The 23,090-nt window shown below is 58.2% G+C and overlaps 1 protein-coding gene across 1 annotated transcript in view; it reads left to right on the top strand.

The window, feature by feature from the left end:
- Positions 1-23,090, top strand: part of ADAMTS7 (ADAM metallopeptidase with thrombospondin type 1 motif 7) — a 47,763-nt gene that overhangs the window by 8,704 nt on the left and 15,969 nt on the right. The window contains exons 5-18 of the mRNA XM_086471587.1: positions 242-325; positions 969-1,093; positions 2,121-2,270; positions 2,992-3,135; positions 7,156-7,300; positions 7,466-7,558; positions 8,516-8,661; positions 11,011-11,180; positions 11,404-11,537; positions 13,432-13,552; positions 14,095-14,339; positions 17,684-17,825; positions 19,309-19,435; positions 20,019-20,232. Of these exons, the coding sequence (XP_086327713.1) occupies positions 242-325; positions 969-1,093; positions 2,121-2,270; positions 2,992-3,135; positions 7,156-7,300; positions 7,466-7,558; positions 8,516-8,661; positions 11,011-11,180; positions 11,404-11,537; positions 13,432-13,552; positions 14,095-14,339; positions 17,684-17,825; positions 19,309-19,435; positions 20,019-20,232 (2,040 nt within the window). The remainder of the gene's footprint in view (positions 1-241; positions 326-968; positions 1,094-2,120; positions 2,271-2,991; positions 3,136-7,155; positions 7,301-7,465; positions 7,559-8,515; positions 8,662-11,010; positions 11,181-11,403; positions 11,538-13,431; positions 13,553-14,094; positions 14,340-17,683; positions 17,826-19,308; positions 19,436-20,018; positions 20,233-23,090) is intronic.

Below are 23,090 nucleotides of genomic sequence, written 5' to 3'. Positions count from 1 at the left end.
GCTACACAGATGATATCCATTTTAAACAGATATCATCACACTCCCAGTGCTTCAGTCCAGGTCTGCATCTGGTCTTGTCTTTCATTTTGGGGAATTCCTCGAGATGTTGTCAACAACCTTCGGTAGTTTCCCCTCGAGCTCACGTTCCCCTGAAGATGTACTTACCAGCAGCAGCAGCATCATCATCGCAGGGCAAGGTCTTTCCTTTGGCCTTTATTTCCTTGGCTTTTGCGTGTTGCAGGTGGCGGGTCTGTTCCACCACGCCAGCATCGGGAACCCCATCAACATTGCGATAGTGCGGCTCATCCTGCTGGAGGACGAAGAGGTAAAAAGAAAACACAGTGACTCACCCTCCAGTCCTGGCAGCCAGGCTGGGCTGCAGGGGGAGGCGGCCCTGGAAGCCTCCGCTCTCGCCTGTGCTTGTCTGCAGGGGGTTGATTCTGCGCCAGATAAACGCAGGCGCCCCGTGCCTTGCTTCCTCCTCCTTCTGCGCGGGCTGCAGCCCCGGTAAAGCCAGGGGGACGGCACGGTCCGAGGAGCTGCGGAGTCTGATTCTTGTAATAATTTGTGATAACTCAGCATCGCCACCAGTAGCAGAGGGCTGTGAATCACTGGCTGTTTGTGCTCCCGGCAGCAGCGGTGGCTCTCGGGGAGCCTGACGCCACTCAGATGGGCTCCCCGGCTGCGTCCTTCACCGCCAGCCAGGACGGGATGTTTTCCCGCAGTATTTCTTAACCCCCGTTACCAGATGATTTAATGTTTTGGTTTAATCACAGATGAAAAATAAGCAGAAAAGCGCTGCATTCCCACCCAGCCTCTCACTTATAAATATGGAGTGATTCCATCTGGGTGGCAGTTGCTCCCAGTTCCACTCTGATGTGTCTGAGATGGGACCCCTCCCCACCGCATCCTAAAAACCGAACAGATCCAACAGCGGTGTGACAGCAGACTTTTAATTATGTTGGCAGGAGGATCTGAAAATCTCCCACCACGCAGACAACACCTTGAAAAGCTTTTGCAAATGGCAGAAGAGCATCAACGTTAAAGGAGATTCCCATCCCCTGCATCACGACGTCGCAGTCCTGCTCACAAGGTATTGTGCTCGTGTGCTGGTTTTGTGCTGTAGATGCTACGCTGGCAGCTAGAAACACGTCTGCTGGGCAGCAGGCAGGGGGGCAGATGGGCAATCGAGGAACGTCTCAGTGGGATCTGTCAAAATCTCACTCTCCGTGCCTGAGCCCTGCCTGGACACCTGCACATAGGACGTGTAACATGAAATCTGAAGATAACCTGGTCCTAATGGCTGAAACTCATCTTAAATCTCAGGTTTAAACCTGGACACAGCTCCCAGTTGACTAGCAGTTGAGGCATCCAAACCAGGTTTTCACCACGGCCCTATTGCCAAGGCCCAGAATGGCTGGATCCTCCCAGGAGATGTACACAGGGATTAATTTTCCCCTGGAAGCTAATGCTGGGATTGGCAGAGGAGCCTCTGAGAAGGCCCCTGACCTCCCATGAAGCTCGCAGGAATTTGTGTTTCTGGCCAAGTTTATATACCTTGCAGTCAAAACGTAGTTTGATGGTTTCAGGCTGCCGTGACTTGGCTGTTGGCAGAACCATGCTGGTTTGTGTGATGATTCACAACCCACAACACTTTTATCCTCTTTATGAAGTTTGCTTTGTAGCAGAAATAAGGCACTTAAGGCCATGCACTTCAATGGAGTTGTTCTTCATGGGTGGCTGGAGCTCCTCTGCCCTGGACCACAGCACCCCTGGGATGTGCTTCCCCAAGCAACGTAGTAATTGCTTAATTATTCCCAGCATCAGCTTCATTTCAACAATGGAATAAGCATAGCCAGCCTGGCTAGCTGTTCCCATTAATCAGGCTTAAAAATAAGCTGGGTATACTGAGAGAGTCAAGGGGAAAGGTTGTAAATCTTTCCGTTGTGGAAAGATGTTCGATGTCTCCCTTCTCACTTCTGTTTGGCCAGTCTCCGTGGGTCTTCCTCCGCGGGCTGGGACGCGTCCGGGGCTCCTTCCCGCACCTCGCGTTGGGTCCTGCCGCTTTCAAAGCCCCTCTTTGCTCTCTGTCTGTGTGGTCGTTGTCTCCGTCGCCCAAGGAAGGACATCTGCGCGGCGATGAACAGACCCTGCGAGACCCTGGGACTGTCCCACGTGGCGGGGATGTGCCAGCCCCACAGGAGCTGCAACATCAACGAGGACACAGGACTGCCCCTCGCCTTCACCGTGGCCCACGAGCTCGGACACAGGTACCTCTGGTTTCCTCCTCCTCTCCTCTGACCTCTCTCCTCTGCGCTGCTCAGTCAGGGCTCGAGAAGGCGTGGGTGGAAGTTGGGAGGCGATTGCTGAGCGGTTCCTCGCCGGGGCAAACCTTCCCCTGCACCCGCGAGAACTTACCCTGGGAATTTCATGTCAGAGTTAAGCTTTTGGTTGCCCCAGGTTCAATGAAAATCGCATAATCCAAGGCAACCTGGACAAAGTGCATTTGTGTATTATCCTGTGTTGCTGATGCTGAAGGTTTTGGAGAAGAGGGTTGCCCGTTAAGAAGCTTTAAAATAGGGTTTGCGTGTAGAGCGACAGAATTTTGCTTGCCCTGAGTTCAATTAATTTTTGACAAGATCACTTGAACTTTATAGTTCATGATAGTTATCTTTGGGTGGTAAAAACACATACCAGCAAGTTGAATGAACTTGATCTTGTTCAATAGTCTCGTTACTTTTTTCTTGGCTGAGTTTTCAGTAAGAAAGCTGAGATAAAAGTGTGGGACAAAGTTTGGGGCAGTGTCCCTGGTATCACTAAACAGTCCCACAGGGCCAGATCCCCCTGTCCCGTTACTGACCGAGTCCCTGCGGAGCTGGGACGGTTGGCGGTGGCCGGCATCGCGTGTCGTTGTGCCGGAAAGCAGAGAGGCTGCGCGGTTGTAGCGGCGTGCGGCTCACCTCTCCTTTGTGGGGCTGTGCTCTTACACAGTTTTGGGATTCAGCATGATGGAAGCAGCAATGACTGTGAGCCAGTTGGGAAAAGACCTTTCATCATGTCTCCACAGCTCCTGTATGACACGTCCCCACTCACCTGGTCCCGCTGCAGCCGGGAGTACATCACACGATTCCTCGAGTAAGTCCTCCCTTCCTCTTCTTCCTCGCTCGCGGGGTCCTGGGGGTGGCTCGGGGCTCGGGTCCGCGGCCAGGGACTGGCCCAGCCCATTGGGCTCAGAAGTCAGCCCCGGGGCATGTGGGGATGCCTTTGCCTCGCTCGGTTGCCTCAGTCCTTGCTGTGAAGGATGGGGGTCTGAACCCAAAAGCGGCACGAGCGCGTGGGCGGTGGCGCAGGGGTTGTGGCTTGGACAGATAAAGCCAGCGTGGTTTTCTGCAGTGCTCTGTGCAGTTTTCTTCAGCGCTCTGCACGGGCAGATGATGTTTGCCTGTAGGCAGGAGGCATCACGTGAGGAAACGAGACCGAGCCAAATTCTTCCGTGCTTTTGTTTATTTTTAGCACCCTGGGGATGATTTTTCAGCCTGTTGTTATTAAGTTCCTAGGAACGCAGCCCAGAGATTTGCGTTTGTCAGCCAGTGGCTCGCGCCGGAGAAACATTTTCCTTCCTTGCTACGGGAAGGTTAGAGAGCAGCGAGCGCGTCGGCAAGGAACGGCGACGGGCAGAGCTGGGCGGGGGACCGGCAGTCGGGCGGTGGCGGTGAGGCTGCCTGGGGCTGAGCTCCCAGCTCTCAATCCCAGCCTGGAACGTGTGGGCTTGGTCCCCACGCGGGGTGAATTACTGCTGATTGATGGCTTTTGGTGGAACGGAGCTGTCTCGTATCCGCAGCGTTCTTGGCCCTCGGCTTTTAACCTTCACATTCGGATTAAGAATTTCCTGCTTGCAATGACCTTGGGCTGCCACGAGCTGCGATGGGGAAGGAACAGAGCAGCTGGATGCTTCTCCAGTTGGGTTTTGGTCTCTTTGCTCCCCCCAGAAGGGGCAGCTCTTCCTTAAGAGCGGAGCAGAGCCCGGCAGGCGTCTTTTACCGGCTGCGACATCCCCCAGGCGAGGGAGAGGCCTGTTGCCAGCACAGACATGAGTGCGTTATGATACGATGCTGGCAGGAGAACGGGAAGGAGCGAGCCAGAAAATGAGACCCTGCTGACCTGGGGTTGCTGGATGTGCTTAGAACAGACCTCACGTTTGGAGGGGAAAAAAAAAAAGCACTCTCAGATGATGATGATGATCGTTTTACGAAAGATTATTATTTTACAAGCGCTGCCGAACGTTCAGGTGTCTGAAGACGATTCCCGTCATCGACAGTGCGGGTCAGGGCCTGCCTGGGTGCAGCCGGGGCTGGGCAGCCCTCTTGGGGTTGGGGTGGGTTGGAGGCTGAGTCGGGGTCCGCTCGGACACCCCGGGGCAAGGGAAGAGGTCACCTCCCTGCCGCGGCGGTGGCGTCCCCCAAGGAACGAGCACCCCTCGTTCAGGCTAATGAGGGAGGCCGGCGCAGGGCGGGTGGGGATACTCCTGCGGTGCAGGGACCGCTCCAGACCCGGGCATCTCGTCAGCCCTGGGTCGTGCCAACGCTTTCTAGACAAGCCCTTTTTGGTGTTCTGTGATTTTTTTTTTCCTCTCTAACCCTCAGAGAAATCAGAAGATGCTGTAAGGCTCTTTGCTCTCCACCCCTCACCATGACGCGAGCCCTTTCCCAGCCCGGCTGGTGGAACACCCTTGTAAAACGGGGTCCGGTGTCTCGCGGATGCCCTGACTGCACCACGGGCACACGGTGACAGGGAGCGGCCTCCCTTCGCCTCAGCAGCAGCCTTGGCACGGCTGCAGATTGTCCCTTCTCTAGATCACACAACCAGTTTTCCAGCCTCTTCGCGCAGTGCTGGAGGTTGTCTTCCCTCAGCCTCCCGTGGGCTCCTTCCAGCTGATCCCCACCTTCCCGGAGCCTGCGGACGGCTGGTCTTCCCCTGCCTTTGCAGCCCTCCTGCCGCCTCGCTCCTCTGCCGGTTCTGCCAGATCCCCTGTTTGTGCAGCTGATTCTCCTTCCCGAGCTCCGATCCTTGCCTTTGTTTTTATTGAATTCCATCCTGGCCTTTTGGTCCCTTCCTCCAGTTCTCCGAGAGCTTTTGGAATTTTAATCCTGCTCTCAAACGTATCTGCAGATCCTCCCAGCTGGCTCACATATGGGGATTTAATCATCGTAGCATCTACTCCATCATCCAGCTCGTTAACGAACGGACTGAGACAGGCAGACGCAGCGCAGACCCTGTGCGTGTTTACTGCAGAGCGTGGTTTATCGCGTATCCCTGCAAAGCCGGAGGGAAACGCGTGCCAATTTTTGCTGGCTCGGCGATGTGTTTTGGCCGATCGAGGAGACCAGTAGGACAATTGTAAAATATTTAATGAAGAAACAGATTTTGAGCATAGGACTGGAAAGCTGACAGCGAAGTCACTCCCCATACTGGAACAGAGGCCTCTCCTGTGAACTGGGGCAAGACAGAAAGTGCCTCGAGCCGATCAGAGGGCAAGGAGGGTTGGGGACAGTTTTGGGGTGACATGTGGGGCCCCATGTGCTGATGCCTGAGCAGGCGGTTGGTGAACAGGTCCAGAGGAGCACCAGTCTCGTGCTCATAGCTCATGCAGGAGCCCGGTGCTTAAGCCTGGACTTCCCCCAGTAAAGATATCCTTCTTTTCATTTTTAAATAGTCTTTTTAAGTGTTTTCCACCAGCAGGTAATGACAGTACCTCTGGAGGTGCAATGCAGTGACCTCGCTGTATGCTCGAAACAGGCTGCACCATGAAACGGTGTCCAGCTGCCTAATCCACGCTTAATTCATCCCAGCTCAGCCCTGCGTGGCTCGCAGCGATCCTTCCCTCCCCGCCAAGCTGGGAAAGGCGGGATGCTCCCGCTGTGGAGGACTAGGGAACAAAGACTTTGGAGCCCCTGGGCTGCTGAAAGCAACCTGGTCACTGATTATTCCAATGGGGAAGCTACTTATAAAGATATATATATATAGGGGTGGTATTTTAAGGGCTGTCTTCAGCCAAGTGAGCTGTCTGCAGATGCCCAGTGTGGACCTCACTGGGCTGGGGTGGGAAAGGGAGGAAGGGGTGCTGGTTCTGCTGGGCATTGCTGGCACCCCAAGGCAGGAGCTCTCCTGTGCTGCTGGCCCTTGTTTCTGTGTTGCTGGTTTGGGTTGAAAAGGAATCTTGTTTCAAGTTAACTTAGACCTGTTCCCAACCACAACAAGCCGAAGTAATCTAATCTGCTGAGAAAGCCCCGCCGGAGGCTTTGCCGTGCTGGAGACAGGTTTGTTTAAATCAACACGGAAAGCTAAAGTGGCGACAACTTCTTGTGTGTTTGTGAAGTATCGTAGCAAAAGCTCTCGCAGCAGAGAGAGGCGGCCAGGAATGTCCCTCCCGGCTCCCACAGCCTGGCCGCCTGCCACCGCCCGCCTTGATGGCTCGGGTTTGGTATCTCTTTTCTAAAAATGTCCTGTTTGTAGCGGCAAATATGAGAGTGAGTGCGATTTGCTGCTGACAGTCTACTTTATTTCTATTAGCAGGGCATCGACACACGGGTTGGGCTGTCCGCAGGGACGTTTCTGGGGTCAGCGTGATGGGCGAACGCCGGGACAGCATCTGTTTCTCGGCAATGAAATGTTTGTTCGACGAAACCCTTCACCTTGAATGGCAAAAGCGGGGTCCCGACTGAGGACTGAGCTGATGCCCTGTTCAGAAAGCAAAAACCCGGGGGATTATTCCCGGGGAAAATGACATCTCTGGGTTTCTGTCTGGGGGACAGAAGCATCTCAGGGGGGAAAGGGGGGAGCGTGCAAGACGCTGACCCGGCAGCAGCGTGGAGGAGCTGCTTCTGCCTTTGCCCCTTCGCCTTCCCCATAACTCGCCGTGCCCGGGGGGCAATCGCTGTGGGAGCGGGCACCCGCCCCAAAAAGCAGGTACCCGCACATGCCCATCCGTGTGCTGGAGGGGCGCCAAGGTGGCTTGGAGAGCCAGGGTCGTATCAGCTAGAAATGCCGATCGCTTCCCCTCATGGTGGGACGTGAATGAGCTGTGCGGTTCCTCCGTCAGCAGCTGCCTGGTTGTGCCGGGCCGGTGGTGATGCCGCTCTGACCTGTTTCTTTCAGCCGGGGCTGGGGGCTGTGCCTGGACGACCCCCCTGCCCGGGAGGTGCTGGACTACCCCTTGGTGCCGCCGGGCGTCCTCTACGACGTGGGCCACCAGTGCCGGCTGCAGTACGGCTCCTACTCCACCTTCTGCGACGACATGGACGTAAGCTGGGATTTCCCTCCCGCCCCCCCCCGACCTAACAGGGGCTTGTGCAGCTCCAGGGGGCTCGCTGGGGGTTGGGGGCGGGGGGGCTTTGCACGGGGTGATCCTCTCCCTGCGAGTCGGCCGGTGCCGTCACCGTGTGCTGCGCAACTGTGTTTCCTGCAGAGCGTCTGCAACACGCTGTGGTGCACGGTGGGGAACACGTGCCACTCCAAGCTGGACGCTGCCGTTGACGGCACGGCGTGCGGGGAGAACAAGGTAATGGGGAGCAGTCCCCTCCGCGGCTCCAGAGACTCCTTGTCCCGCACACAGAGGGGTTTTGCAGGCTCCAACACACGGGGACAGGCTCACCTCGCTGACCTTGCTCTGCCCAAACCCCCACCACTGCTGGGGAGGGGCTGCCTTCGTGAGTCTGAAAATGCCTTCGGAAGGTGAAACCCGCAGTTCGTTACCCGGGCAGGAGAGCCCAAGGCTTGTTCTGCTCTCCGTCTGCTGCGGTGAGGATGCTCGTCTCCAGGACCCGTCCCCCCGCAGCGGCGGCATCTCTCGCCGCTCTGGGGCACGGGGGTCTGGCAGTGCCTGCAGCAGCTCAGTGGGTGCCACACCGGGCACGGGGTGCAGAGGGGAACCAGCTCTCTGCAGCCAGCTCTGGTCACCCTTGCATGGGTGACGCTGGCTCCTGTACCACCGCAGCCCTGGGACGGAGCCATCACACGTTGCTCCTCCAGAACAGGGTTCTCCTGCCCAAGGTAGCATAAAACTGTAGAGTTATAAAAATATCTGTAGACGTCTCTCCTTGTTAGGTTCAGTGTCCCCTCCCAAAGTCCTGGCCCTGGGCTTAGCCCCCCGCTCCCTGCAAAACCTCCCGCTGTACCTTTGTCCATGGCTGTGCCTCGCTGGCTCTTGCCTCCAGGCTGAGGTCGGGCTACAAATCTCTGTGCTGAGGGGTCTTGGTGGAGGTTTGGGTATGTTGCCTTAGAGAAATCCTCAAACAGCCCAACATCTCCTGAGTTTCCCATCACTTAGAGCTGCGCCGGGCTCTGGCAGAGCCCATCTGACCCCCAGGCGAGCAAAGCATGGATTTTCACAGGACAATACGGGTGCTGGGCTTCAGCGCTCCCCGCAGCTGGGCTCCCTGCCTCAACATCAATTATTTACATCCCTAAACCTTGTCTAAACCTTGCTTTTCTCTTCTTCTGGCCTGTCCCTTTGCAGTGGTGCTTCAACGGCGAGTGCGTGCCCGTGGGTTACCGTCCCGAGGCGATCGACGGCGGCTGGGGCTCCTGGAGCTCGTGGGCAGCCTGCTCGCGCAGCTGCGGCGCGGGCGTGCAGAGCGCGGAGAGGCAGTGCAGCAGCCCCACGTAAGCGAGCGCTTGCTCCCCCCTGCAGCTCGTCCAGACCCTGTTTAGGAGAGGAACCCAACGCTTCCTTATCATCACCCCGAAAAGCCGGGGAGCATCACCTGGCTAGTGCGGTCCTGCCCCTGTCTGCATGGCACGGCAGAACTGTGCCGTTATGCGGGTTTTGGTCTGAACAAGGTGCTTTTGAAACACCCGGGGGGATTCATTTCACGGCGTTACCCAGCCGGCTGGGCAGCGAAAGCTGAGTTTGTCCCATCTCCTTCCACATACGAGTCGCTCCCAGGCACAGAGCGGTTGCAGTGTGACTCAGACAAAGGGCAAAGACTCCGCACTCGTAGGTGTAAAACATATCCTGTGCCCTTGAATGGCAGAAAGGAAAAATAGGTGTTCCTTGAGCCTGATTCGGAGTCCTCTTGAAAAATCCCAGTGCTTTCCATGAGCGATTTCTGATCTGCCTCCCTGCAGTCTCCCGGCGCTGGCTCTCGCCTGGAAGCGTTTGGGCACTGGTGGAGGAGCAGCCTTGTCCATCCCGTGGTTTCTGCGCTGACCCATCTATTCCCCAGATGTCCCCTTGGTCACCAAAGTGCTGTTGCGTGGGATTCAGCCAAAGCCCCCGGCTTGCCCAGGTGTCAGAGCGCCCCGGGGCAGGGAGAGCAAAGGGCTTTGTGAGCCATGTCCCAGGGGCCGCCGCTTTGCCATGGCTTGAGGGGCTCGGAAAGCTACGGGAGCTCTCGCGTGCAGCCCGAGGTGCTTTCTGCCCAGCTCCTTCCTTGGGCGCCTTGTTTTTAGCACATGCTGTGGAGCTGTTTAGCGAAGCGCTGCGTAATCTCGGTCCCGGGTCAAGAGTTGGGCTCGTGTTTGACATGAGTTTTGGGGCAGAGGTGCAGTTGTAGTTTATGGAGTGTTTTAAACACAGCTGCGGGCAGGCAGGAGAGCAAACACTGGAAAAGCAGCAGAATTTCCCCGGGCAGTTGTTTGCTTTGGCCACTGTAGGTAAATCTTCAGCTTTGCCTTTTGGTTGGAGTGAACAAATGTGTGCACTGGGCAGTCCTCCTCCCGCAGGCATTTCCTTGGGGCAGGGTATGTAAACACAATCCTAAAATAATAACTAACTTCAGTCTCTTCAGCAAAGTGTGCCCGGGCTTGCCTGATCAGGGGAAAAGTGATTTTCGTGAGGTCATGGGGACGCAGGACACGGAGAGTGCTGTGACCAAAGCAAAAGGCGAATGCCGGTGGCAGTATCTTGAGAGTCTGTTGGTGTCTGAGAAAAGCCTGTTGTGGATTTTAAAGTCCCTCTTGCTTTAAAAAGCCCAGCGGCAGCTTTGTCGTTCCCTTGGGCAGTAGAGGAGCAGTCGGAAGCGCATCCCTGGTGGATTTGAGAGCAGCTTCTCCGGAGCAGCCACAGAACGGGCTCGCAGGAGCGCTGGCACCTTGTCAGCTGTGGTACCCGAGATGGTGCAGGAGATGTTTTACCCCCAGGGAAGGGTGCCTGGCTGCAGCTGAAGGAGAGGAGGGACTTCAGAGATGAACACTGCCAGTGACACCTGACTTTAGTAACTGCTTTTGTAGCATCATACACCAGACCTATAAAATTGGCCATAATTCCAACATTAAGGAGACTGTCAAGAGGGACAAGACCCAAGATGGAGCTAATCCAGCTTGAGAGCTGTCACTCAGCAAAAGCTGACGTTGGTCCATGGTCTCGCCCTGTGTGGTCCCGTAGCCCAGCCCGGCAGCCTCAGCAGCAGCAGGGAGCTGGTCCAGGAGGGACTCGGAGAAGGAGGGCATGGGCCGTGGTTTCCACGTGTTTCACATCGCTCTGTGGAGTGGGGATCCTCCTGGGGTGGATGTTGGGTCCGTAGGCAGCTTCCTTACAGGAGCATTGCAGCAGAGCGATGTGGGGGGTGTAACTGGGAGGGCTCCCCCTTGACTCCGGGTGGATTCAGGCTTGGCCCAACAGCACGAGACCGAACCTTAGCAGCAGGTACAAAACCCCCCTCCCTGAGCTGCGAGTGAAAAGGGAGTTTCTCCTTGTGTGTGGTAGGTCTTTATTTGGTAGGACAGGAGTAATGGTTTTAAACAGAAAGAGGGTAAATTTAGACTAGATATTAGGAAGAAATCCTTCCCTGTGAGGGCGGTGAGGCCCCAGCACAGGCTGCCCAGAGCAGCCGGGGCTGCCCCCTCCCTGGCAGGGCTCAAGGCCAGGCTGGATGGGGCTGGGAGCGACCTGCTCTGGTGGGAGGTGTCCCTGCCCAGGGCAGGGGGGTTGGACTAGAGGATCTTTAAGGTCTCTTTCGACCCAAACCCTTCTGTGATTCCCTGATTTTCCCCTTTCCCTCCCGCGGCCAGGCCAAAGTACGGGGGCAGGTACTGCCTGGGGGAGCGGAAGCGGTTCCGGATTTGCAACGTCAGGCCGTGTCCCCGCGACAAGCCCTCCTTCCGCCAGGTCCAGTGCAGCCAGTTCAACCCCATGCTCTACAAAGGGAAACTCTACAGGTGGACGCCGGTGCCCAACAACGGTGAGTCGAGGGCAGAGCCCGCTGCCGGGTTTCTGCCTGCAGCCCCAGGGAAGAACCTGGAGGGGTCTGGCTGGCGGCTTCATTTGGCTGCTCGTGTCTGCAGGATTTGCCTCGCGGTTTGTTTGTGCCATATTTTAAATTACAGCTGGGCTTGCAGGGTTAATTTATGTTTTTGGAGATGGTGACGTGGCCCACGGGTTTAGTTTCTGCTTGGGTTCCCCAGTTAACCCCTGCGAGCTGCACTGCCGGCCGGAGGACGAGTACTTTGCAGAAAAGCTGCGGGACGCCGTCATCGACGGGACGCCGTGCTACGAGATGAACGCCAGCCGCGACATGTGCATCAACGGCATCTGCAAGGTGAGCCCCGCGCCGGGACCCTCTGGGGAGGGAGCCCCGGGACCCCCCTCCATGATCTGGGAAATGCGGGCGGGCGCCGGGACCCGTCCCCCATGTGAACACCGTCCCCTCTTCGCGTGCGCCGTTGGGCTGAGCTCACTCGTTCCGTCGTTCACCGCGCAGAAAGCTTTCCTGGTTTCCACGAGGTGTGCAGTACAGACGTGTTCCAGCCTCTGTGCTGGCCTCAAGGAAACAGAGCGCAAACCCAAGGAAATAAAGAAAAGTTTCACTTGAAAAGAAGGTCGGGGGTATGAGAGGATGCCCAGCCCAGCCCTGCACCTCACCTGTGGTGCTGGTGGCCCCGGGTCTGACCTCTATCCCACCTCTGGGAGATGCCTCCTCCGGTTTGGCAGCCTCTCCCGGTACTGGGATTTGTCCTTCCTTCGGGGATGTTATTTTTCTTTCTTGGAAGCTCCCTACAAACATGCTGCAGCAGTGTTGCTGTGGCTGCTGGCCAGGGAGGGCATCTCGCAGCGCGGGAGGCACGGGAATCCGGTGGAGAAGGTGTGGTCAGTGCTGGGAACCCACTGGGAGATGCTGGCGTGGCTGGGGAGGCTTTGCCAAGCTGTGCCCTGGGTCCTCCAACTGCCTTCAGTGGCAGCGAGATGGTCCCTTCACCCACAGCTTCCCTTTCCTGAGGTGCAGGATAGAATAAGCGCACGTGCAGGACATTGGATTTCTGTTAAATGGGGGAACGGGTGGCAAGCTGAGCTGCCGTGGTACTGTGGTCCTCAAGGCAGATTCCCACCACGGGACGTACCAAAGCCGACGGCCGTGTGTCACCAGGGCCTCGCACACGCGGGAGGGGACACGGTCGGGTCTGCCGTGGGGTTAGATAAAGGTGCTCTCCGAAAGGCTTTTTGGAAAAAGGCTTTTTGGACGGCACAAAGAGCAGCAGGAAAGAGTGTGTTAGTCAGTCAACCAGTTTTCTTGCAGCCGTTTATAGAAAAACCATTTGTGGAAGCTTCCCCCTCTCGCTGACCGTGCTGCCGGCAGCAGCGGGCAGGGGCCCGGTGGCAACGGGAGGCTTTGGGAAGGGCCCGTTTCCTGCTGTGCTGGGCTGTAAGTTCCTTCACACGCCGACACGGGCTGGAGGGAGAGCGCAGGGGTCGTGATTCCTCCGTGGTGCCTACAACGGGGTGCGACGCAGCAGCTCGCGGCAGGTGACGGCGGGTTTAGCCGGAGCTCCCCGCACACAAAATCCTCGTCCCCGCTGAGCCTGCTGCTGGCTGCGACCCCAGAGCTCGCCCTGGCTCACGACAGGCTCCACACGCTGCGTGCCAGCAGCCCCCGGGCGCCTCGTCGGGGAGCAAAGGCTGGGGGCTGCTCGCTGGCACGGGACCCAGCGAGATTTGCTGGTGCGAAATCACAGGGAGGCTCCTGCTCTGGGCAGGTTGAGTGATTTGGCATGAGGCGCCGAGAGTTTCAGCAGAATATAAAAAAAAAGGGTTTGGGGAAGTGTTTTGAATCAGGACTAGCAGGGCCGAGGATCGAGGGTCTTTCCCAGCTCGGCTTGGCCCATAACGTGTGCCGACAGGCTCTGCTGCCCGGGAACTTGGGTAGGAAAAGGTGAAAATGGGATGTGGGTGGCGATCCTCACTGCGTGTCAACAGGACAGCAGGACCCCGACGATACGTTAGAGAACCCCGTGCTGCAGCCGGCGTGGCTGCATCGCCGCCCACCCTGCAGAAAGACTCCAGCTCACCCCTCTCTCCCACCCGTGTTCCTTATTTCCCACCGTTTAGGACCGAGGCTGGTCCTCCTCTGCCTCGTCCCCCCCGCGTCGGCGGGCGATGGCGCGGTGCGAGGCTGGGGGCGTGCGGGGGCGCGGGCGGCTGACGGGGCTGCCTTGCAGAACGTGGGCTGCGACTACGAGATCGACTCCAACGCGGTGGAGGACCGGTGCGGCGTCTGCCACGGGGACGGCTCCACCTGCCACACCGTCAAGAAGACCTTCGAGGACAGTGAAGGGCTCGGTAAGGGCGCTCGGCTCCGTCCCCAAAACACCAGGTCCCCGTTGCACCCGGAGCCAGGCTCGCTGCTGCTGCTGCTCATTCGCAGTGTGGGTTTTAATCCCAACTTATCGATTCGGATGGGGTGAGACCCAAGCGGCAGCACGGGGAGATGTGGCGTTGGTGTTCCGCTTCTTGCTCCCTAGAAGGAAAATATCCCCTTACTTCCCTTTGCATCTAAAGGCCTGAGAACAGATCTGTGCACTCTGGAGCCAGTTTGGAGAGGTTTAAAGGGATTTTGTGCGTTGACAAGGACATGTTGGGAGTGTAGGAAATGCCGTGCCAGCGCCCGTGCAGGAAACGCCTGGCTCTGCGATGGGCTCTCCCAGCAGGGAACGCAGCTGGGCTCAGTGCCAGGCAGGTTTGGTGCCTGCTGGTGCCTTACAGAGGTGTAGGGATTGGCATGACGCTGGCACCCGAGGGACACTAACACCCACCCCAGGGCACAGATCATCTCTGCCACATCTTTGACTTCCCCCAGGGCCAATGCTCTGTTCTGTTCCCAGGTTACGTCGATATTGGGATTATCCCCGTGGGAGCCCGGGAGATCCGGATTGAAGAAGTCGCAGAAGCCGGGAATTTTCTGGCGCTGCGGAGCGAGGACCCGGAGAAGTATTTCCTCAACGGTGGCTGGACCATCCAGTGGAACGGAGACTACAGGGTGGCGGGGACCACCTTCACCTACAGGAGGATGGGGAACTGGGAGAACCTCACCTCCCCGGGGCCCACCGTGGAGCCCGTGTGGATTCAGGTACAGTCCAGGCGCTGCTGGTGGCCGGGGTGTGTGGTGGGGAGGACGGAGGGGGACAGAGCCGCCGGCTCTCCTGCCTTCCCGTGTGGGGCTGAGCTGCCGTGGTCTCTCACGGCACTTCCCTGCTGTCCGAGGGATGGGGCCACGGGTTGCTGGGAAACCACCGTTGGGAGCAGCCGAGCGCGCACGGCTGGCCCGAGGAGCACGTCTCCAGCCCACGCCGCTTCCAGCTGAGCCTTGTCCCCTTTGCAGCATTCCTCAAAATATTTACACAGCAGGGAGAGCGTGAGGAGAAAGAGCCCCTTTCCTGAGGCCTTTCCCATATCTTATCAAGAGCCAAGGAAGAGCCCACGGTGCTCCTGGCAGGGCTGGAGCAGCTGGCGGAGGCAGTGGGATCTGGGAGCCGTGGTGGTGGCAGAGGGTGGCCCACCGGCACCCCTCGGCAGGGCCACGTTCCCGCTAGCACCGTGGCGAGGAGCTCAGCCCGTGGGGTCCTGCTCTGTGGTCCAGACCCAGGTGATGCCACCCAGGGTGCTGCAGATCAGACTCCGCGTCCTCGCAAAAGCATTTGAAGCAGATGGTAAAGGTCCAAAAGGAATATTTGAAATCCTCTGAAACAACTAGGAATTTCAAGTTTTACTGGTTTTGCATGTGGGAATTTCCATAAAGCTACTTCCCTCCCCAGAATATGTCATTATCATTCATCAGACCCCTGAGGCTTTGAGGAGGTGAGCCCCATCAGGGAGCGATGCTGCCTGGTGTCAGTCACAGCTCCCAGGGCAGGGGAGGGCACCCAGGACCACTCTGCCTGCCCGGGTCTGGGCAGGAGAGGTTACAATTAACCACATAGTCCAAAAACCAAAAACAAAACCCCCAAAAACACCCAAAACAAAACCCTTTTAAAAAAAAATTGCCTTGCAGCAGTGTGTTTCCAGGATGGCAGAGGTGCAGACAGGAGCATCTGCCCAAACCCTGCTCCCGCCAGGCGTTGCCTCCAGCCTTTGTGCCGAGCAGAGCGTGGGGGAGCAGACTTAGCAGATCATGAACTTGGGGGTTAGTTATTTCTACACGACCTGCTCACCCTAATGGTCCTTTCACCTCTGGGTCGGCAGGAGAGTCTTGGTCTTTGCCCCAGCAATGGGAGCACAAGTTGCTTCCCCAATGCCCAGGGACTGGTCCTGCTCCGAGCCCCCGGCCGCTGCCCCTGCTCCCCAGCAAGCCCCTTCTCGAGCTCTCCCATCCTGCAATCACTTTTCATAGGAGCCCAACTTGACCTTCGCTAATCCCCTCCTCCGCTGCGGCAGCTGCAGCTCTGGGGCTTGTCTGGAAATGGCCTTATTTCGCAAACCAACCCCACTCTATTAATTTTCGCCTTGTTTCCATGGAAAAGAGTTGCTTGGGGGATTACTTTTCAGCATGGCTTTCTGTTTCACTGAGCTGCGCGGGGGGTTGTAGCTGTCGGCGGGGAGGGCGGTGGAACGGCAGCGTGGTGTGGGGCGCTCAGGGCTGTCCCTGCCGGACGGCTCTCTCGGGAGCTGGGAGCTGCCGCTGCCGTGCCCGGCTCTGCAATTCCTGCCGCTGGGAACGGCCGCCGAGATGGTCAGGAGCGGGGGATCTGCTGGTTAATGCAAAGCTGAGGCCAACGGGATGGAATTGCCCCCTGGCCCCGGCAGTTGTGGCTCAACACTCTTCCCGAGCATCAGCCTCTTTGCAGAGGCTCACCCTGGAGCCCGGCCACGCCGAGCGGCCAAAGCCGTCGCCTTCTGCGTTTCTTTCAGCAGAGGCTCAGGATGAAACGCCAGCGGGATCCTGGGCTCGTCTGCCGCCAAGTGCTGCTATTCATGGGAACGCTGGCGTGCTCGGCACCCACAAATCATTTTCTGGGATTTGTAACCTAATTTAAAACCTTTTGACAAAAATGTTTCAATAGTCATGAAGGGGTTTTGGAAAGACGCCCTCGCTCCCACCAAAGCTCCAAGAACAACAAAGCTTTGGCAATAATGGGAGCACTTAGGCTAAGAAAAACAAGGCTGAACTCCCAGCCTTTGCCGAGCGCTGGTGCGGGAGGTGCTTTGGGCAGGATTTGTGTCAACCGCGGGAGCCGCTTCGTGCGCGTTGAGAGCAGCAGGAGCCCGTTTCAAGCGGGGAGAAATTAAGGAAATTCCTCCAGGCGCGCGTCACCACCAGCCATCGCTGGCGTTTGCTGCCGGCAGCTCCCTCCCGTTTGCCGCAGCCCCTCCGTCCACCGCACGAGTGGGGTGTCACACCGGGGTGGGTGCACCCTCAGCCGCGGGGCTCAGGGCACGGCAGGCTGCGGCCCCAGCGCAGTGGAGCCACTCTCCCGGTGCCACCCGGGGCACGTTGGTGGCGGGTTGGAGGTGCCAACAGGAACCGGCACGGGTAGCCGGCATCTTGAGCCGAGGTGTGCTGCGGTGCTTCCCCAGGCAGTCGCTGGAGCGGTTGCAGCTCTCTGGGCCATGCAGAGGCGAGGGGATTTGATTCCTCCTTTGCGGGGCTGGACTCCTGGTGCTGTCCCCTTCCCTTCCTTCTGCCACCATCCCAAAGGACAGGTCACTGCGACTGATGTTCACCTGAGCATCCGTCTGTCCGGGCCAGCCACCACCGTCGGTCTGGCAGATGGGGCTGGGAGCAGTCAGAGCCTCCCTCCAGCCGTAACATCCCTCGCTGAGCGTTCGGGACGAGGGAGGGAGGGAGGCAGACCTTGCTCCCGACCGGCAGGAGGGTCGTTCCTGCCTGCCCCGTGTGCTGCAGAACCTGGGGCTGGGCTGGCACGTGCGAAACCTCCTGCCCCAGCTCTGATTGCGGGGAGGGGGACGGGGCTGTCTGGCCGTCCTGAGCCCTTCACCGTGCTGAAACTTGGGAAGGTTCTTGGACAGGGCTGCGTCTGGCAGTGGGACAGGATGGGAGTAACAGGGGGATCCTTTCAGGCTCTTCATCAGGGGAAACATAAAACTGAAGCCCTGGTGGTTCTCAATGCTTTCCACTGTTATTTTTTGTTACTACCTGAAATTTCCACAAGCCCAGCACTCGGAGCAGGGGCAGCTGGGGCAGCTCCTCGGCTCCTGCACCCCTTTGGCCATTTGCTGACCCCTCTTCCAAAACAGTCGTGTGCTGCTGCTGGGGTACAGCTGCTGGAGCTATCGCTGTCCCCTGCCAACCGTGCAAGGGGACAGCTGCAGCCTGGGTACGGAGCTGGAGGTGGAATGATGTCTTTACGGCCGTGCTAGGCAGGTGGTTATCTCCTGAAAAGCCCCTGGGTGCAGTGGGCAGCCCTGACTGCTCCGCACTAGCCGCCTCCCTCACCGCCCGTTGTCTCCCCACAGCTGCTGTTCCAGGAGACCAACCCTGGCGTGCGGTACCAGTACACCATCCAGCGCCCGGCCGACAGCGAGAACGAGATCGAGCAGGCGGAGTTCCTCTGGCGCTTCGGCTCCTGGACCACGTGCACCGCCACGTGTGGGACCGGTGAGTCCAGCTCCCGCGGGACCCCGGGGCTCCGCCGCCCACGGTGGAGGAGCGGAGCAGGCAGAGCATCCCCAGTACCGCGGAGATGCCGTAGAAATTCCTGGGTCTTTGGTTTCAGGAGCTCTTGGGGGGGAAAAAGAAGTGACACCTGCTGAGGTCACCGCTCTCCGGTGCCCCTGCCGCGCTCGCCCGCCGGCCCCCACCCTTTATCAGCGCTTTGCTCCTTGCTCGGTGTCCTGTTACTGCGCCCGGTGTTCCTCGGCGTCAGGGTGATGGAGACAAAGGAGCTTTAGAGAAACCCAGGGGGTGTTGAAGCGCTGCTCTCCCGCCTGGCTGGGCCTCTCCGGGGGAATCGTTTCCAGGGTTTTATGGAGAGCACATGGGAGGGTGCCCGGTGCAGGCAGAGCTCCGGGATCCCATGTTGCCCCGTGGTGTTGGACGCTTGCTTCCCCCTCCCGCCCCACTATGTCACCAGCTGGGTGGCCCTGGGCAGGTTTTGGGGTGGCTGATGGAGGGGGATGGTCTGGGCAGGCTGCGAGGGGGGAGGCTGGGACCAGCGAGCCCTCCCTCGAGAGTGGCTGCCGCTGAGAAAAAGGGAATTCAAGGACGTTCATCGTTTTTAGGTAGTGCAGCGTGCCAGGAGATGTTTCCTGCCTGTCCCTGGGAGACAGGTGTGGATCCCTGCTTGGAGCAGGAGGGTTGGAGGCGGGGTGGGGGGGTGCTTTTTACGTCCATTTACGCTGCAAGCTCTTTGCTGGGGGTTTGCACGGGCACCTGTAAGGCTCTGTGCTGCAGCGTGGGGGGATGAGGAGGATGGGAGCTGAGGGCTCGTGCTTTTGTTTAAAACCAGCTTGCCAATGGTTTTGGACGTGGCTGTCCTCCCCTTCCCTTCTGTGGAAACTCTTGCCATTCCGTAGGCATCTCCTGACATCCCTAAGCCCTGGAAGAGCGGGTGTAATCCAGCAGTTTTCCTCTAAGGGGGTACAAGGTTTGCCAACGCTTTCTGCGATGTGTTTTTAGCTTTCTGCCTGAGCAGCCCTGGGCTCAGTGTCGGGGCAGGAGCCGAGGTTTGCCTTGTGCTGGACAGACAGACGTCGTGTCCCACCAGCCCCAGTGAGGGACTTTGGTTGCGGTTTGCTGCTTGTAGTGCCTGGGAGCCCGTGTCCTGGCTGGACTGGTGTTGCTCATATCTGTCCATCCATCCACCCCATCCCAGGCGTCCCTGCTTTGCAGCCACGTTGTTTTCCGGCCCCGTTGAGCTCCATAGGTCCCATCGCACACACGGGGGATTGAGGCCAGGTGTCCAGCTCTGCCTTTGCCACCCAGGTACAGCAGAAGAGGTCTCTTGACTTTCAGTTTCAGTGGTGGTTTCATTTTCTTTCCCGTGTTTTTGGTGGCTCAGGGTGACCTTAGGGCCCCCTCTCACTGCTCGGTGGTTCGGTTCGGTTTTCGTCTCGAGGCAAGCCCTTGCCTGTGTCCGCAGGGGTGCAGCGGCAGATCGTGCACTGCGTGGAGAAGCTGGCCGGCATCGTGGAGGAGCGGTACTGCGACGCGCTCACCCGCCCCGACGACCAGCAGAGGACGTGCAGCGAGGAGCCCTGCCCGGCCAGGTCCGCTGGCTTGCCCCTCGCCCCTTCTCAGCAAACCTTTAGTCTCCGAACTGCCCTGAGGGGGTGACCAGGGCTGGGGTGACCTCAGCTGCTGCCGTGCCCGGGTTGCACCAGGACACGTGCAGCTATTTGCACCCCTGGGTTTGCACCTCTCCTCTCCCTCGCGCTTGAGAACGGATCCCACATCCCGGGTTGGTCCATGGGAGCAAATCCCTTTGGGTGCCCGATTGCCGACCACGAGCTGCATGGGGAGGCGCCATCCTGGCAGGGCTGGGAGCCCCTCTCTGCAAATAGCCATCCCCCACACAGCGCAGGGACTAATCCATCCCTGAGCCTTGGTCCAGGCTGAAACAGAAGCCGTGGTTGGGATCCTAATTCCCCCACGACCCTGGGCCCCGCTGGTGGTTGTAGGCTGCTGAAGCCCACGTGTGTCTGGGGTACATCTCCCGGCCCCAAGCGCCTCTGGGTTGGCGGTGGCTAAAGCCCACCGCCCTGCGGTGCTCGGCGTGGCGGGGCACGGGGTGGAGCCCGGCTCGTGGCCGCTCGCTCCGGCTGAGACGTTTCCCCTTTCCCGATTCCCCAGGTGGTGGGTCGGCGAGTGGCAGAAATGCTCGGCCACCTGCGGCCCCTCGGGGCTGATGAAGAGGACGGTGCTCTGCATCCAGAGCGTGGGGCTGGACGAGCAGAGGGCCTTGCAGCAAGCAGACTGCCAGCACCTCTCCAAGCCGGACGCCACCGCTCCTTGTCACCGAGAGGTCCCCTGTCCCTCCCAGTGGGCCGTGGGCAACTGGTCCGAGGTGAGAAGGAGCGTCGGGTGAGCGTCCCGGTGTCTTGCAAAGCTGGGGACAAAGTGCCCCCTGGACATCCTCAGCCTGCCCGAGGGCGATGGGTGTGCTCCTGCCTACAGGGGAAACCCAGGGGGGTGTTTCCACGGGCTCCCGCTGTAACACCAGCTCACACGGACAGGGATTTCATTCCACGGGGAGGTCTCGGAGTGAGGAAGGAGCACCGGGCTGTGTGACTCTGCCGCATCTTCTCTGAGCCTTGCTGCTCCCTCAGTCAGGGGGCTGGCCGTGCTCCATGCTTGATGCAAGGAGGGCAGAAACAAGAGGCTTTCAACCCTCCGGTGTGTTTTCCAGCACCACAAGCCTTCCCCTGTGTTTCAGCAGAAGCCTCAGAGAGAATTCTTGCCTGCTGGAGCAAGGTGTTGGGGGTGAGCCGGGGTCTGGGTGCACCAGGCGTGTGTGCGCCGGCCAGTGGGCATCTGCTCCCCCGCAGCGTGACCTGGTGCTGGGGCGAAGCTGCCCCGTCTCTGCTGCAGGGGTGGGCAGAGAGCGAGACCCCCGCAGCGATGCCCCCAGGGAATGGGGGGGGCATCGTGAATTTTTCAACAATTTCTTTAAAAAGAGAGGGAAAGACCAAAAAAACCCCCATGTATAAAACACCACGGTTTGTGGACGCCCTGTGAAGCCTTTATTTATTTTTGTATTTCTGTGGATCGGCTTAACCGCAGGTTGAGGGGTTTAACCAGAAAGTTATAACTCCTAATTTAAGCAGTGGTTTCAAAAAGTGTTCAGCGTGAAGACAAATATCGGGAGAGAAATGAGAGAGCCTGGGAACTGAGCTTGTTGCTAAGAAACAAATGGAAAAAAAATGTGAACAGAAAAATTGAAGGCTAAATGAGAGCTATTTAGAAATATTTTTCTAGGGGCCCACAAAAGCCACAATTGCAGGGCTGAGAAACAACGGCCACGACAGTTTAAAGGGAAAATCATGAATTGCCCGCGGGTCTGTGCACGGAGCCAGCCCACGCCGTCACAGTTGTCCTTTGTGGTGTTGACATCGGCAGATCTGTGAGCCCAGGAAAAATGTGCTCGAGATTTTGAGATGTCTGTAATTTTTCTGTCCTCCTTTCATTTAAAGCAAGAGCTTTCTTTCTTCCCCATTTCCACCACTGCCAGTAAGTAGAGAAATTTGAGGGGCTTGGAAGCTTCCCAGAAAGGTGGTCCTTCTGTCCAGCGAGAATAATAGGGGCTTGTTGCTTTTTTTTGTCCTTGCAGACCCCCGGGCAAGGCAGCACGTACCCCTGCCAGGCACTGGCAGCACCCAGGTGGCCCACGAAGCCAAAGGGGGTATTTGCAATTTGGGTAGCCCCACCAAGTACTTAAACCTGAGACTTAGTTCTTCAGAAGGGCCCTAAAGCAATGTATATCCAGCTTTATGAACTTTCCAGAGAAGTTACCGGTGGTCAGAGGTATCACCTGCTCTCCATTAATACACCAACGGGAGTGTCTGGCTCCTGGCAGGAGCCCGTCCCACCGTGGAGCCTGCCGTGACGCCTCCCGCAGCCGTGTGCTTGGTGCTGAGCCCTCCTGCGAGCTCTGGGTGTCCCTGCGTGAGGCTCCTAACAGCCGTCCTTCCTTATCTGTGCCCCGGGGGCTTTCCTGATAACCCAGCCTTGGCAAATAAGCCCCCTCCTTCCTCCTGCAGGAGCTGCCATACCTGGAATTTATCTCTTGGATGGAGCTGGAAGCATTTGCTGAGAAATTTTAGCTTCAGGCACATGCTGCGGGAGTTGACCTCTGTTTTCCCTGGTTTGCTGTCCCAGGGGGGCGAAGCAGCTTGCCTGCCCCCTCCTGCAGATGTTAATGTCTGGTAACGCTTTATTTCAGCAACGCTGGCAGTGGCCATGCGGTGTTGTGGACCATCCCTCCTGCCAGGCACAGTCCTCAGGGTCGCTTCTGGTCCTACCCGGCATTGCCCAGGGGACGCGGAGCTGGGGAGGCCGTGGACGGCACGGCATAGCACGGCACAGGGTCCTGGATGCTGGGCCAGCATCTCCTCCAGCCAGCCCCTGCTGTCCCACCAGCACCGGCACGGGGAGCGGGGCAGGTCCCAACCAGGCACCTGGCCCTTGCAGGGCTGAGCAAAGACGAGAAAGGCCCAAAATACGGGAACAGATCGTGTCTGGGGAGCACGTCTCCCGGCCAGCCCAGCCCGGCAGCTCTGCCTGTCCGCCACATGCTGGTGGCTGCGCATCAAACCCTCACCTCAGCCCATCCCTTTGCATCCAAAGAGCAGCAAAACCTCAGCAGAAATCCCGTCAGTGGGGTTCGTTTGCCTCGTTGACCGTTTGTTCTCCTCGGCTGGGTCGTGTAAGGCACTTTGTACGTGACTGATGCTCAGTGCATCTGTCACCACAGTGCGCGGCCCGTGGCTTGTGCAGCCCACACGGGATGTTAGCAGCGCTATGATTTACTTATCCAGCAGAAAATTTTGCCGTCCTCCTTTCCAGCTTGTGGGTTTCTTTTATACTGAATGATTTCAAAGAGACCATTGTGGTGGAGGAGGGAGTGTCCTCAACAAAGCTGCTTATTGACCCTTGCTTTTTCCCTACTAGGGCAACACCCATGTTATTATCCTCTGCTTCAAAAAATTCTCTTCTAGAAGAAGAGATGTAATTCATGGCGATAGGTCGTAGAAAAGACCTATTAGATCATCTCACCCAGTGCCCTTCACAATGTCCATCTCCTGGGAAAATTGCTTCTGGCTGGAGAGCAGGTCAAGGATCACCACGAGCAAAGTACCCGGCAGTACCAGCCCTGCACTGGGGTGGTCTCTAACGGGGAGACGGCCCCAGAGATAGATTTGGCTG

This window comes from Leptosomus discolor, chromosome 11 (genome assembly GCF_034619465.1).
Source record: "Leptosomus discolor isolate bLepDis1 chromosome 11, bLepDis1.hap2, whole genome shotgun sequence".
Taxonomy (NCBI): Eukaryota; Metazoa; Chordata; class Aves; order Leptosomiformes; family Leptosomidae; genus Leptosomus; species Leptosomus discolor.
This window is presented reverse-complemented; position numbering and strand designations above follow the sequence as displayed.